The 16,501-nt window shown below is 38.5% G+C and overlaps 1 protein-coding gene across 1 annotated transcript; it reads left to right on the forward strand.

Annotated features, from left to right (window-relative positions):
• Window positions 1-1,570: 1,570 nt before the first annotated feature.
• On the forward strand, window positions 1,571-9,141 carry prph2a (peripherin 2a (retinal degeneration, slow)). Its single transcript, XM_042507727.1, has 3 exons — window positions 1,571-2,151; window positions 4,573-4,819; window positions 8,557-9,141. Exons 1-3 carry the CDS (start codon window positions 1,571-1,573, stop codon window positions 8,761-8,763), a joined length of 1,035 nt encoding a protein of 344 aa, XP_042363661.1. The 3' UTR covers window positions 8,764-9,141.
• The last annotated feature ends 7,360 nt before the right edge of the window (window positions 9,142-16,501 follow it).

The following is a 16,501-nucleotide window of genomic DNA, read 5'->3' on the forward strand; positions in this document are numbered from 1 at the left end:
TTCTTGCACTTGTGTTGAAACTCACTTGAGGCTGACAAAAACAGGTTTATGCATTCAGTACTGTAAGAGCATGTAGCAGGAACAACAATCACTCAGCTTGATGCTCCTCAGAGAGCGACGCTGCAGCTCTCGTGTTGAGCCACAGTGAACTTTTAGGGATTCAGAGTAGAGGCGGTTCTGGGAAAGACCTGGCTTTGGTCCACATTAGTATCTGGCTCATGTTTGTGCTGAACACAAGTGTTGATTTTGTCTGCCAAAACAGCAAACAACAATAAGACAATAAAACAGGGCCTGCAGTAGTCTTTTCAGGGCCCTTGAACAGGATTTGGTTTGGTGCCCCCCCTCCCTCACTGTGACATATTCACATGGCACTGAGCCAACTTGTGTATTAAAGTATAAGTATTAGTTTAAGCACACATAATGTACAAAAAGGCATGCAAAGTGAGATCTCTTAGCACTAAAACTATCTTTAAAATGACCTCATAACCCTGTAAATGATTATTTTTTTACCGCAGAATCATGGGAATGCTTGTTTTGTTAGGAAAAGTAAATTTCTTTCACTTACATTTTCAGTTTCACTATCTCTGAGTGTATTGTCATTATTTGTCACTGAAGAACTGTACTTAAGTACAAATTACAGCTACTTGAACTTGTACTTCTACCCTAATACAGTACTGTAATAATGTTAATGATAGTGTACTGCTGAAGTGATTTACAGTATTGATACTGTAAAACCATAGTAGGATTCTGGCAACTTCAGCTGCCAGTAATTTACTGTAAATTTAAAGGAAAATTTATCACAGTGTATTTTTCCCGTAAATTTGTCTGAGTTTTGTGCTTTTTGGTGTACTTATAAGTGAATTAATCCCATATTCCATCATTCGTGAGTGGTTGTATGAGCCCGAGAGCCCTTTTGTTCCTGTGAATGAGTTAAATGGGCTTGAGTAGCTCCATGGTGAAGATATCCGGTGTGAGCTGAACTTGTGGACCCCTACCTGTGAATGAGAAAAATGGTTCTGTCAGGCTTGATGCCATTAAAGCTCCCAGCGTGTTCGATCACAGCGACCATGATGACCACGTGAACGCTCAAACCAATTATGGCCCCTGGCAGCGGCTTACGATCAGGCTCATCTTGTGTAGAGGGATTTCGGCAAATTGGATCAGGCTGCTTACAGGGGCTTAGCATGACGTACTGCAACTTTGAGTTTAATCATGAGGATCCTCGGCAATCCTCCACCTCTTCCAGGAGAGCGGAACATCACGATTAGCCTCACCTGTGTGTTAAGGTGGGAAAAACCGGTAAAAAGTTGCGAAATTTAAAGGTGTTTTTTGTCACAATGGGAGAGGAGATAGCTTTGAAGAAATAACCTGCGCTGCTCCCGGGTCCTCCTGGGTTCTTCATCTCTGCTGTTTTGCCGTGGGATGGATTACAGGCTGAGCTGACTTTCCTCGCGTGTTGGACCAGAGGAGACCCCGATCGCTAAGAGGGAACGTTCAGGAACACCTTGGAGCTCCTGCCGATCATTTGACTCCTTTTCTTCATAGGCAAGGACACATCACAGGTTGAACAATGGTGTTAATGTTGGTGAAATTCGACCTGAAGAAGCGGGTAAAGCTCGCTCAGACGGTCTGGTTCATGTACTGGTTCGCTGTGATGGCCGGCGTGCTGGTCTTCAGCATGGGCCTGTTCTTTAAGATCGAGCTGCGAAAGCGCTCAGAACTTATGGACAACAACGAGAGCCACTTCTTGCCCAACTTGCTCATATTTATGGGCCTAATAGCTTGCGGCATCAACGCCTTGGGGGGCAAAGTCTGCTACGACTCCCTGGATCCTACCAAGTTCGTAAAGTGGAAGCCGATGTTGAAGAGCTTCTTGGTTTTCTGCGTGTGCTTTAACGGCCTGCTGCTCATCACGGCACTGCTGTGCTTCCTGATGAGGATCCCGCTGCAGTTCACGCTGGCCGAGGGGCTGAGGAACGGCATGAAGTACTACAAGGACACGGACACACCGGGACGCTGCTACATGAAGAGGACCCTGGATCTGATGCAGATGGAGTTTCGCTGCTGCGGGAACGACAACTTCAGAGATTGGTTTGAGATTCAGTGGGTTAGCAACCGCTACCTGGACTTCAGCGCAAAAGAAGTCAAAGAGTAAGTGACGAATCCTTTATGATAACCTTCAAAAGTTAGGTGATAATGCGCGGGGTGGCTTAAAGAGGTTGTCATTGAACCTGAACGTATCAAGGTGGGGTCTTTCAGGGGTTGTCCATACAAAGTTAGAGTTCAGTATAAGTGGATTTAAGGCGAAGGTGGGTCAGCAGGTGCGTTACTCACTTTCATCCACTGAGGATTACCATCACAGAAATGGTGACAGCAATGGGGACGTGGCACCGGTGGGCTGCAAGTACGGAGGAGGTTACTAGGCAGTTTTATGGATAAGGAGGAGGGACTTGACGAGGTGATTATGTACAGAAAAAGATACACAAGGTCAAAAAGGCCCCGAGCAGGATTAAAAGTGCATTGTTCCCGTCCTGTGATGTGTGGCCTCTTTGTGACAATCAGATCTACGCTGGTCAGATCTGCTGTGATTGTTCAGCAATAAGCACCAGTTTGGTTTGTGATGATGATGTGAAGAGGACCGGTCTGAGCGTTGGCTCATAGTTAGTGTTTAATCTGAAGGATTACACTGTCCTTGTCCTTCAAGAATCAGTGTCTTGTCCAATCAGCTGAGGACCTGGCAACTCTCCAGGGACAGCACTGTACAATAGAACATATATATATTAGGTCTTATATATTCAATACAGCATGGAAATATGTACAAAAATAAATTAAACCAAATTAAAATAATAATAACAGTCCATGGACAGCAATGCACGATAAAACAATGCAAACCTGAAATTTTTGGTTTTTTAAAAATGATTTATTTGGTTAAAAAAAATAAATTAATAAATTAAAAAATATAAGGTCTTATGTATCCAAACACTTCATCATGGGGATTTGTATAAAAATAGATCAAAACAAATTAAAATAAAAATAACCATCCATGGATTGAATTTCTAAATTAAACAATTTGTGGCCAGAAATGTAAGAAAAAAAACTTAATTTTTGTATTTGGTTATTGCTCTCTGTAAGTAAAACTAAATAAATGTAGGGTCTTATTTGTCCGAACATGCAACATGGGAATATGTATACAAATACATCCAAACAAATAAATAAAAAAACAATAACACAGAAAATGACAAACGAATAACATTAATACCTCAAAATACAGGGTTCATCATTTATTCTTATACATTCTTACACATACATAGGAATATATACATGTTATTATTCAAAAAGCAGAAAAAATGTATATTGTGTCTCAGTTAGTTCAGGGTCATGCCTGCAGTTCAGTATCTTTGTAAGAATATATTCCTTCAATTATAAATCTCAATGTTCTCCAAATACCTCCATTAGTGGTGTCCATCTTTTTATTTCAAAAAATCCTTGTGTACTAATATGTGTAATTTTTCCATTGTAAAAATTACTTCTTAGAAGTGTTCACCACTCAGCACAGGTGAGGACATCCTTTTTAAGACACCTTATGGTAATTATTGTGTTACTGCATCTTTTTCCTAGATAGGATTTTAAAATCGGAATAAAAAATGGCTGTTGTGATAACAACAATACTGGACAGTAATGTAGGGATGTGATAGTGAAGTTTTTCCACAATCCTACTTAAATAGCCTAAAATATCTATACAACCACCTTTGTAATTGATAATGTCTTGATTATTATTCAGAAATGATCCTTATCCTCTGACTTGTAGCATTTCCTGTCTGATATGTGTGTCAACCAATGTCTTATCTGGGGCGTTATTTTGGGATTAATGAGATGTTGATGTTTCTAGAAATCAAAGATCCATATCTGACTTCCTCGGTGCTTACTGATCCAATCGTGTCTTTCCACTGACCTACAACCATCAATCAATCTCAAGATTTGGGTCAAGCCCTTTAAATAAAATCTGATTTTTTATGACAAGCACTTTTATCGTGCTTGTGTGATGTGTAGACCCATGTATAACAGATTTTTCCGTAAGCATAATCAGTTATGTTTTAATGCAATAGCTCACCGCAAACTATTGATAGTTACTGACCAGCAGTGAGTGTTGCCCCAAGCTCTACACAATAAAAAAGAATAATAACAAAGTAACGCAATAAAAGCAATTCATACCACTTCATCAGCTCTGCAATGATGCCACCTTTGTAAAGCCCAAAATGTTCACTTTATGCTCAGTCTCTGTTAGATTGATCGCTTCAATATTGCTTATTGTTGAGGCAACAATGTTGCATAATACTGTACAGTTCAACGCCTGTACATGCTGCCTAAAAACGTCCTGTTTTCATGCTTATTTTGATTAGATTTGATTGTATGAAGTAACTGAAAATATGCCAAAAGAAAAGTGTAACATTTCTAATTATACTTCAGGTAATTTTAGCTTACACATGCTGCAAATATAGTCGTTGACCTCTGAGCTTAGCTCACTTTCACCTTCAGCCCATCATAACGTGACACTTTGCCTCATCCTCTTAGCCGTATTGGGAGCAACGTGGACGGCCAGTACCTGATGGATGGAGTCCCATTCAGCTGCTGTAACCCCAGCTCCCCCCGACCCTGCATCCAGTTCCAGATGACCAACAACTCCGCCCACTACAGCTACGACCACTACACGGAGGAGCTCAACGTGTGGAAGCGCGGCTGCCGTGACGCCATGCTGTCCTACTACGGAGGGATGATGAACACCATCGGAGCACTGGTGGTGCTGGTCACGATGCTGGAGGTCAGAGCCGGCGATGCATCGACACAAATAATCATGCAAATGTGATAGTTTTCTACCTCATAGTTTAAGTTTCAGAATAATATTCATCTCCCGATCACTTTAAATTTTATCATTTGATTGAATGGGCGTTATCAGGGTTATCAGCCTCATAGATATGGATTAGAGGGGACCTGCTGTATCTGCTAGTATTTAGTGGCTGTATTAATTATGACGGAAGCAAAGGAGTCAGGTGACATAGAATTAGTGTAAAGAGCGAGAAACAAACAAACAAACACAGGACTTTCACCGAGGAGACTGCAGTTTGTGTCAATTTTGAAACAAAAAGTCAATATTGACTTATTTTAACTGATGTACAAAAGTCTGTCACATCACAAACATAGTTATTATAACTTAAAACATGATCTTTTTTCTTAACTTAACCACACACTGTTGGTACCAAAACCCAGAAAAACTTAAAGTGAAACCTGAAATCAGGTGCACTTCTGAAAATATTCGCAGGTGTAGCAGCCCGCTTCTAACCCATATCTGAACGGGCCGACTGATTCAGTCGAGTCAGTCGAGAACTTTAGAAATAGATGACTAAGTCTTGTTCAGGACTGTCCCATCCACTTCATGAGAGACAGTCCGGCTGCACTTTAATGGAGGTGGGGAACCAGATGTACATTGGCCAAACAAACCAGTGAATTCAAGCATTTTTTCTTGTAAGATGCTGTTTGAAAAGCCTTCCTGCAAAGCAGAAATCTCACATTTGTGTCACTTGTTGAGACAAGGTTCCAGTGTGGCATCTTCTTTGGCACGTTATGGTCGTAATGGGCTCGTTTTCAGCCCTCTGAGTCCGGAAGGCGAAAGACACTTGTACTTGAGTTGCAGTGGTTGTTTATTTACTCCAGTGAGGCAAACATGAGCCCATTCGACACTCAAAAACAGACTTACTAAAGATGACTTTTACAAATGGTCATAAATTAACCCGAGAGAGACTGTTTTTTTTTTTTTTCTGAGGTAAGGAGACCATTATCTCAGTTTTGAGGAAAAGGAGCACACTTTTTTCATTATTGTTTTCCCCATAAATTTCTCCAGAATTTTTCTTTTCCAGTGAACACATCAAACCACCACAGAACAGTAATGGGTTTTCCAGCAGTATTATCTGATTTTCCAAGAGGAAAGACTTGAAGGATGAGGACTAATTGGTTGGTTTGGCACAATTGTTACCCTGAGCTTTTCTACAGAACAATTACAAATCCTTTTTACGCCAAAACCACGAATCCAGTCATCAACATAAAATTATTATCAGAGACAAAGGATTCAACCGAATGCGTTGATGTAGTTTTTTGGTTTGTGGTGTCAGAAAAGTGAGCACTGAGCATGTTAGAAAACCGGTATTGTCATCTACTGTAAAATGTGACATTTTAAGAGTGTATATTAAGACATAAATACACATAGAAATACTCTGATTTGAGACATATTTTTCCGACATGGTTTTAAGTAAGCTCACATATTTTTACACACATGCTGGATACTTTACAAAAACAGTTTGAAGTTTCCACATGACTTTTGTTTTGGACCGTGATTATCTTTCTAAATTATTTATGATGTTACAAAATTGATCATATATGTCTTAAACTCTTAGAAAGTTTTTTTTCCTTCTGCCAATGAAAGTAAAAAGCAACCATTTATGAGTGGAGACTTTGATTATATTTGTCTATTTTTTAACAAATGCAGAGCGGGCTCGGTAAAGCTTTGAGTCAGGTGAGGACTGTGATGGCCTCGGTCAAGAGCTTGTGTATCAACATGCAAAGCCTTGACCCAGTTGGCGCATCCATCACCTCCCTCCTTTCCACCTCCGCATCCTCTTCCCAAACAACTCGATCCTCTTTACCTACTTTCGGGTTACCCTGCACAACCTTTGGCAAGTACGTACGTGCGGCCGACCTGCTGCATCTCACCTGCTACTTTCTACCCAAATGTTAATCCTATAGCGGCCAAATGGCACCTCGCCTCTCGTCAACTCTCTCCTGAGCCTCTACTGCCAACATCTGCTGTTGTTGTTGTCAAGAATCAGAGCAGCGTTACGCAGAAAAGCAACAAACACGTACAGATAATTCTTTGACGTCTGCGATTGTGTCGGTGTGTCCCTGCATCGCCCCGAGCAGACGGTTTTAGATAATATCTCCCAGCAATCCAACTGTTGCTCTAAAAAACTTGTATTAGGGCAACACGCCTGGAAGCTGATCAGACGTACAGTCGGAGGAATCCCAGATTTAGGGGCGGTTATGCAAGCGTCTCCACGCTGACACACATAGTGGGCTCAGAGATGGAGTAATGGGTTAATCTATACGGGAGGTGAGGAGGACAGACCCACTTCCTGGATCTTTGAGCTTTCAGTCAGATCTGAAGTCACCAGTCTTAAATTACTTCTTAACATTTATAATGAGTTTAGATGATGAGTAAAGAAGTTTTTTTTTTGTATGCATTTTAATTTTTTCTACTTTTTGCTCTGCACCCACACATTGAATATTTGACATTGAAATTAAAGCACCACTGAATTCACAGCATTGAAATATTTTACTTTGAAAATCTTGTGCAAATGACATTTTTCAGTTTGCAAATATTTTTGTCACTGATCACAAATTTAAATCCAATTTTTAGAAAAAAATAGATAAAGATTGCTCAAATTTGTTTAAATTCAGATTTAAAAATTAATGTTGCAAAAATCGAATAGAACAGCAGTCAGATTGTACATATACAGCACGACTTACTGGAGCGCCATAAATCTCTCTGGTTCTCATCACTGGGTGACAATGTTTTTTTGGGTCACATGACTTACAGATTGGACAGAGGTCAGTTTTATTGCATTAAGGCTCGACTGCCTGTCCTGTTCCAGGTAGCTCAGACTTTGCTCTGTGAACATTTTCAAGGTGAATTTTTGGCTAAACATTCAATCGGATCTGAGCAATTTTAATCTTAGTCTTTTTTTAAATTGACCTGAATGTTATGAACCCTATTGACTTCATAACACTGAAATATTTTACTTTGAAAACCATGTATATGATTTTATTTGTCCTGAATTAATCTCTTTGAAAAAAATGAAAAATATTAGATTTAGACAACAAAATCATAATAATAATAATTTTGCGAGAGGAAGTCATAGTATTACAAGAATAAATTAATACATGTGGGGGAAAAGTTGTGCTATGACTAATAAGGCTGGTTAACATAATATTAACTTTTTTTTAAGTGTATGACTTTATTCTCATTATATTATGACTTTTTTATTTTTATTAAATTATGCCTTTTCTTCTAGAAATAGTGCAACTTTATGATCATTACATTCTGAATTTATTTTTGTAATATTATGTTTATTTTTCTTGAAATAGTATGACTTTATTTTCATCTACTATTACTACTCGTAATATTCAGATTTTTACTCATAATAATTACTTTTTTCTTGTAATATTATGACTTTATTCTCAAATCCACAATATCTCCAATTCTTTCTGCAATTTGGCGCTAATATTCTGACAAATTATTGAATTTTAGTTAGTCAAACATCAGTAAATTGCATTGTTTATGAGTATTTTTCCACCTATATGTTGCAATTCATTTTGTCATGTGACACCATAAGCAGTTAATATTTTTGTTGCCTTTGGAGTTTTACTCCCCTTTTTCTTATGTCATGATTACACACAGGACTCTTCATCATGTTTTCAGTGATTGACATTGATATTGATAAACTGCAGGTTGCAGTGACCATCGGCCTGCAGTACGTCGACAGCTCTCAGTCCACCCTGGCCAACCCGGAGGACCCCGAGAGCGAGAGCGAGGGCTGGATCCTGGAGAAGACGGTGAAGGAGACGTTCACCGACATCATGGACAAAATGAAGGCCATGGGCAAAGGCAGCAAGGTGGAGGAGGGGGGCGAGGCAGCGGTCGCCACGGTGAGCTGAGCGAGCCCCTCCTGCAAAAACTGACACCATTCCCACACCTGAAGAGGAAAGGACGGGGACGTGTGAGATTACTGTTTTTCTACCAACATTCGTCATGTAGACACACACATATTTGGCTCTGAACGCCTTTTAAATGGACCTTTCAAATGGACTGTAATCCTAAACTGTATGTATTCAAACATAGAGAGAGGTGATGTGTAGGGTGAGTTATGTTATGGTTTTAAATTTGGTTTCTCCCCAACCAAACAAATCCATCTCAAACAAACGGTTTCTAACACTTGGTGCGGTTTGAATTTTTTCAAAGTGACACGTGAATATATTGATAAATTTCAGATGATTTCGCCGCCCAATTTACAGCCCAAGAAATGCAGTGTTTTATCCTCGTTGATATGTCTGTAGTACTTTGGCTTGTAGCTGATACTTTTTTTTACACTTTAAAAATAAACTATTTGTTGTGATTAAAAAAAAGTGTCTGGGCCGCCTTAAATATTTAAGTTGACTGAATTCGAGAAGACAGGTTGAGGTTTTTTTTTTAAATAACTCAACTTGTCTTCTCAAATTCAATCAACTTAAAAATTTAAGGCAGCCAGGACAATAACTTCTTTCAAGTTAAAACAAATAGTTTATGTTTACATTGTATAGAAAAAGCAAACAAATTAACCCCCATACTCAGCTGTTTTTGTACTCCAGCCCACAGCTGTCCCCAATGAAGACAGGATAAGCTCCTGAAATGGAGTCAAATTATGATTTGAATGAGTAGATGTGAATATTGCGGCACGTGGTCGGAGAGCGAGGCACGGGAACTGGGATGTGAGCCCTGGAGAGAAAGACAGGGCCGTCTCCAAACCTGTGGAGGATGACTGAAATTGGCAGCTAAATCTTGGCTCCTGACCCCGATACTGTAATCTCAGGTCCTCTGTGGTGTTTCCCTCGTGCATTCAGTATCTGTATATTGACACATGTATGTATAACCAGCTGGGTTGCTGTCTTTGTACATAGTGTAGAAATGATGACAAAAAATTTAACTTTTTTAAAAAAATAATGTAATTAAGCTAAATCTTTTATTTAAATCCATGTAAAGTTTTTCCTATTTTTCTTTTTTTTGTGAGTCTGTGTAGGAAAAGAGATTATGACGATTGTACAAATGAATAAAGAGATTTTAGAGATTCGACAGAGAAATGAGGACGTCTCGACCTTCAGTCACACAAACCTGAGATCAAGAGGCGAGGCATGCTGTGAGTGCCACGGGGTTCCTGATTAAGTCAATAGGATGAGGGCAATTATGGCATTACTGCTTTCACATGGACATCGGATGACTCTTCACATGTCCAGTGTAAGGGAGGAAGAGGGGGGTCAAACACCAGAATGCATTCACTAACAAAATAATGTATATGTGTTGGCAAGCGACTTTTCTGGCCAACATTTTATTTATTTCCTGCACATGTTGATATTTTTGTGCCTTAAATTAGCTCTGAAATGAGCTTCTGGGGATGCAAGAAGCAAATCCTTTGATCCCTTCAGCCTATATATTAATAAATAGCAACCATTATCCATTCTCATGAAATCTCTATAACACTGAGATCCTGTTTTTCTGCAGAGCTCAGACATGCGGAGTGAGGAGCCCTGATATCAGAGCCAGTGAGGCTCGGTGAGAGCAGATGGGGGGCTGTGAGGAGTCAGCAGGAACGATAAAGAGGCCAACGCTACGCGGTATTTTTGTTGGACCAAAGCACATAACCAGCGCTGAGTAGATAAGAAGCCTAATCGGCTTTAGATTAGCATGAGCCCCTCAGCCAGGTGAGCAGGTGATGTCCTGCTGCAGGATTCACGTCACGGAGACGGAGACACACAAAGACAGAGAGACAAACAAGAGAAAGTACCCATCTGTGCGGGATGAAAAGGTGTGTAAGGAACAAAACACACGCTGGTGAAGTAAAAGTAAAAATAAGGCATCATTACAAACAGTGGTGGAGGAGGTAATAATTTTTATTACTTAACTAAAAGTACCAATAATACTACAACCACAATGTAAATGTACTCTATTACAAAAGTCCTGCATTAAAGTATTTTTTGTAAATTTATATTTTAAGTATCAAAAGTCAAAGTATGCATTGCTGTGCAAAAAGGCCTCTGACAGTGTTACATTACTGGATTTAAATGAGTAATGAATATTAAGTGATTTTTTGCATTTTAGTGTAATAACGAGCTTAATTTGCCTGTTTTATATAACAGTATTTTATACATACATGGACGTAGATTTTGGGGGAATTGCAGGGCACAGTATTTATTTTATATATATAATATTTTTTTCTGTGACATAATTTTAAATATAAAATTATCATGATTATAAATATAATTTTCTGGACATTTTTTGGATAATTTTCCAATTTCCTTTCTTTTTTGAAACAAATTTTTAGTGTAATTTTTTTTTTATCACCTTTACTAATTTCTTGAAATTTGTGGGACATTTCTTGTCCAGTTGGTCATTGACTTTCCCCCCCTTTTTTTAAAAAAATCAAACCAATTTTACTATTTCACTCGGTCAAACAGCTTGTGGAAGGCGCCTGACAGCTGCTGTCGATCCAAGTTTCAAAAGGTTAATGTCAAAATATCTGTTATAACAGCCTCTCAGTATTATCAGAACTACTTTCATTTGATAAAAATATCTTTATAGAAGAAATAAACTTTAAGAAACAAAAATTTCTTTCCTCACAAAAAGACTGTTTCTTCTCCCACAGATCTAAACAAGCTGCAGCAGCGTCCTGTGTGTCGTCTGTATTCTGCTGCTCTCTGTTGGTGACTGCAGGTAACAAACTGAGCTCAAATCACACTGACTGAATCTGTAAAGATCTCCAACTGTAATCTAACATGTGGTCGAGTTTCCAGCTGATTCACCTTCTTTTGGTCTCATCTTTGGTTTCAGAAACACTCCAGCTGTTTAAATCTTTGCTCACAACTTCTCTAAACTGAACTTCTCTTCAGATGTGATTTGTTTTTGCCACAAAATGTCTTCCAACTGTCCTCTCTGCCTTTGACTTATCTGCTGGCATGCATCAACACTTTGGACCTCTCACTCTGAAAGGTTTCAGTTACATTAAATGTCCACAAGAGGGCGTTTTTTCCTCAGTGATAATTTAACAGGGTGGCCTGCTCACTGCTGGACAACCTTTAAGGTGGAGAAAGAGATTTACTTCAGCTTAATGCTGAATAATAAAAAACGTATTGTATTTAAATCCCTTTACATGTTATTAAGTTAACACCTTAATAAGAAATATTCACTGACACTTATGATAGATGCACAAAACCTTATTGTCTGCAGAAAAATCTCTGCTACCATTTTTAAAAAATCAAAAAATTGATTGAGGCTGGAGAGAAATCATTTTCATCGTATATTGATTGGTTGATTACTTAAATAATTCATTAGTGAATTAGCAAATAGTGAAACTGTGTTGTTTTGTGCAACTAGTAGACCAAAACTCAAAGATATTGCCTTTATAATGATGCAAAACATTTAAAAAAAAATGCAATAAATATATTTGATTATAATATCTGTTTGTGAACTTGAAACAATTAATTTACAATTTACCACTATGTGGTTAGCTGACTAATGGCTGCAGCTTTCAAAAAGACTTACATAGAAGATGTTGTCTTCAAGTTACTTGCTTCACAGAGCTAAATACCTTTATTAAAAAACCCAGGTGTCTCTGGATGTGAGACTGATCATATGATTTTTTTCACAATGATTTCAAACATAGAAAATCAACAAATTCTCTGAGAATGTTTGACATTTTTACTTGATAAATGCATGGATGGATTACAGGCTAAGGGGCCAAAGTGTCAGGGGGCCCCTTTGGCTTTTTTCTGCATATCACTCAGATTAAGATGTAACAACCAAGAGGACACTCGAAAACACCACCAAGAGATGCAAAAGAACTCCAAAGAGACACAAAATAACTATTAAAAAAGCCAAAAAACCCCAAATGCCCAAAAAAAAAGATAAAAAAATTACCCCCAAATGACAGAAAACCACAACAAATAGACACAAAACTACCACATGATGACAAAAAACATCAAGTAGACACAAAACTATCCCAAAAAGACACAATACAACATCAAGGAGACACAAAATTAGCCCCTGAAAGATACATAACAACAGAACCCCAAAAAGACACAAAGGGACAAAAAACTACATCAAGGAGACAAAAAGTGACAGCAAACTACTCCACAATAAACAAAATGACATAAAATAGACACAAAATTACCCCAAAACTACCGCAAGGCGATAACAAACAACAATCAAATTACCCCAAAATACACAAAACCACAACAAAAATATTGCATGGAGACAACAAACGACAAGAAATTTTCCCCCAAAATACACAAAATTACGACAAAAAGACACTTAACCACCACAAATAGACACAAAATTGCCACAAACACACAAAAAAGGTGCCAAACAACCACAAAGTCACGCAAAACAACAAGAAAGAGGCCAAATCACCACAAACTCTGATTGTCTTTCTGCTATGTAGGAGACATGGTGGAGTGTTTTGCATATCTGCGCCCAGGGGCCCACTGTCTCATAAACCGCCCATGGATAAATGACTTAACCTCCTGCGACCCTGCGTCCTCATATAAGGACATTACATTTTGGGACGGCTGCACCTTAAACGTCATTCTGCTTAACTTAGACATTTTGTCCTTGTAAGTGGACACTTACCCAGCACAATACCTTAATCCATGCGGCCTCAGGAGTTTATCATTTATCAAAATATTTGTGATTTAATGTCAGTTTGGTCAGTTGAAAATCAAATAAAGGAGTAACTGCTGCAGAACAAGAATTGTTTATTTTACGTTTGAGTAAACAGATAAATCAAGGATCATGTAGGAGATCACGTGCATTCAGAATGTGACCAATAAATTAACGTGCATTACTAATTGCACATTGAGGAGCTGAGGAGTTGAACATTTTAAGGATTAAATAATGGTTCAAACTGCTAATGAACACGTGAGGTGTCATGTTTTCAAAAGGCCTTGTGCTCTAATATTAACTGGGGTCGCTGGTTGACCTTGACGTTTCAGCCAAAGGTCAGGGACGGTGCTACGTATCACATCTCACTCCACACTTCACTATGGGCTGAATAAATATGGCAGACAGAAAGAAAAGCAGAGGCAGAGGCAGGGAGAGAGAGAGAGGCCCGTGACTGGTAGATGTGTGGCCTGCCTGCTCAGAGGGGCATTGTTGGAGCTATGAGAGGACAATGCACTGCCCCCGCCCTGAATACTCGCCATACCAGCTGACCAGCCATTACCAACACTCCTGCTGCCCTGTTACAATTCCTGCTGCTCTCTCTCTCTCTCACACACACACACACACACACACACACACACACACACACACACACACACACTGCATCCCACCAAGCCTCAATCATAAGTTTAGTCTTACAAGGCAAAAACACACTCGCTGTATAAGAGTAGACAGAGGAGAGAAACCAGGTGGGAGGCCGACAGCGCCTCACAAAAGGCTTAAGTCAAGGCATGCATGGGCACACATATTGTCTCTCGCCTGTTGTGTGTGTGTGTGCACATGTGTGTGATTTACAGCAAGTTAAGTTTAGCCACTAGCACCTATCTGTTCCTGCGGCAGTAACATTTCTCCTCCAGCCACCCAGAGAGAAGCAACGCACACATCACACCTTCTTATTATTTCAGGATCCCTGACAAAAGTCCTCAAAGTGCAGAGTGTGAGCAGCTGTGGAAGAAGTATTCAGGTTGTTTATTTAAGAAAAAAGTAGCAAAAACACACTGTAAAAATAAAGATATCAATAATAAATTTAATAAAGAATCATCATTGATATCATGTTACAGGATTTTATTATAATGTCTCTGTGTGAACTTGACATAATTAATTGACTAATTAATTGATTAATGGCTGTAACTTTTAAAAAGACTAACTTACATCTCCAATGCCAAGATACAAAACTAAAAAACTAAAACTACCCACTACCCACATAAAATTACCCGCAAAAGACGCAAAACGACAACAGAGACAAAATTACCCCAAATAACAACAACAAATAGACACAAAACTACCTCAGAGGCACAAAACGACAAAAAATAGACACAAAATTACCCCAAATAAGACACATAACAACAACAGACACAAACTGCCCCAAAAGACACAAAATGTCATCAAAATTACCCCCAAAGACACGTAAAAACAACAGACACAAACTACTCCAAAAAGACTCAAAACAACATCAACGAGACACAAAATTGCCCCAAAAAGACGCAAAACAACTAACTAACATTTGCAAGGAGTCAAAAAAACTATAACAAAATTACCCTTAAAGTAGTAGGCGGTACTGCAGCGTGCTCATGCAGGAGCTAATTTTACCTGTTTAATCGACTCAGACAATTATTTGATTAACTGTTTAGTCGATGAGGAAACTAATCATCCAAAACGTTGGTAATAGATAATACATAGAGGGGTTAGCAGTTAGGTTTAGGCAACAAAACTACTTGGTTATGATGCGGAAAAGATTGCAGATATCATTAGAAATCACTTGGTTTTGGGGCGTCTGGTAACTCAGGTGATGTAGCAGTAAAAGGTAGGGGCGTATCACAAAAAATAAAATAAAATAGAATAACTAATAATGATAATAATAATAAGAATTTTAAAAAATGGCATTGAATGTCACAACCGCGCTTGTCGCTCCAAGCATATAATAATCATACGGATGTGCTTACACTGCAGTTGTTGGAAAGCCCGGTGCGTCTCGCCGTCGTCATAGTGACCTAGTGGCGAATTCTGACGCTCTGGAAGTAAAACTGTATTCCCTGCTGGCAGGGAACATTCCCACAAAATTGGCTAAATTTACCTACAAGTTGCAATATTTTTTTTAAAGGAGACGTTTTAAGAATGTTTTAAGGATGTTTATTATTGCAAATAATGTTGCTTTAAGGTTAAATGCTGACTTGACGTTATAACTGCAACGTTCTGAGGATGTTTTGGTGATGTTGAGAGGTGACAGATCATAGCATGCTTTTTTTAATAAAACGTTCCCATAATGTTACATGAGAACAAAGGAACGTTTTCAAAGCAACATTCAGAACATGTTATTGAGGACTGAGATTGCAGAACATTTTTTTTATGAAAATGTCACTTAATGTGATACAAAATAAACAAAAATAACATTTTTTATGTTTATTGAACATGTTGCCCTAACTTAAAGAAAAATGTTCTGGGAACTAAAAGAAAACTTGCTGCTGAAAACTTTACTAAAACATTACCTCGGCATTGCACCACTCAGAACATTTTTAGAACCAAAAATAGCTTGCTGGGTTCACACTGATTCTACATGAAAAGAAGACATATGTTTGTGACTACAGCTGATCTATTGATGTATTTTTATTTTATTTATAATTATATTATACCAGCCATTTTCACAGATATGAGATCCACAGCTTTGATTAATTTTATTTTTTATTTTTTGCTTCTTGACCAGCTGTCCAATTCTGGCTCAAAATCTGAATTAAGCTGCTGATATTGCTGCAATATACAGCAAAAAAAAAGAGAAGGAAAGAGAGATGCATATTAAGCATTATTGTGGCATGATTTAGCATGATGACTAACTTTATTATTTCCTGTATTAAACTCTTAGATTCCCCACAATTTGTTTTGGTAACTACTGCCTTCTTAAAAATGCAGGAAATGGGATTTAAATTGCAATCT

This window comes from Plectropomus leopardus, chromosome 19 (genome assembly GCF_008729295.1).
Source record: "Plectropomus leopardus isolate mb chromosome 19, YSFRI_Pleo_2.0, whole genome shotgun sequence".
NCBI classification, from domain to species: domain Eukaryota; kingdom Metazoa; phylum Chordata; class Actinopteri; order Perciformes; family Serranidae; genus Plectropomus; species Plectropomus leopardus.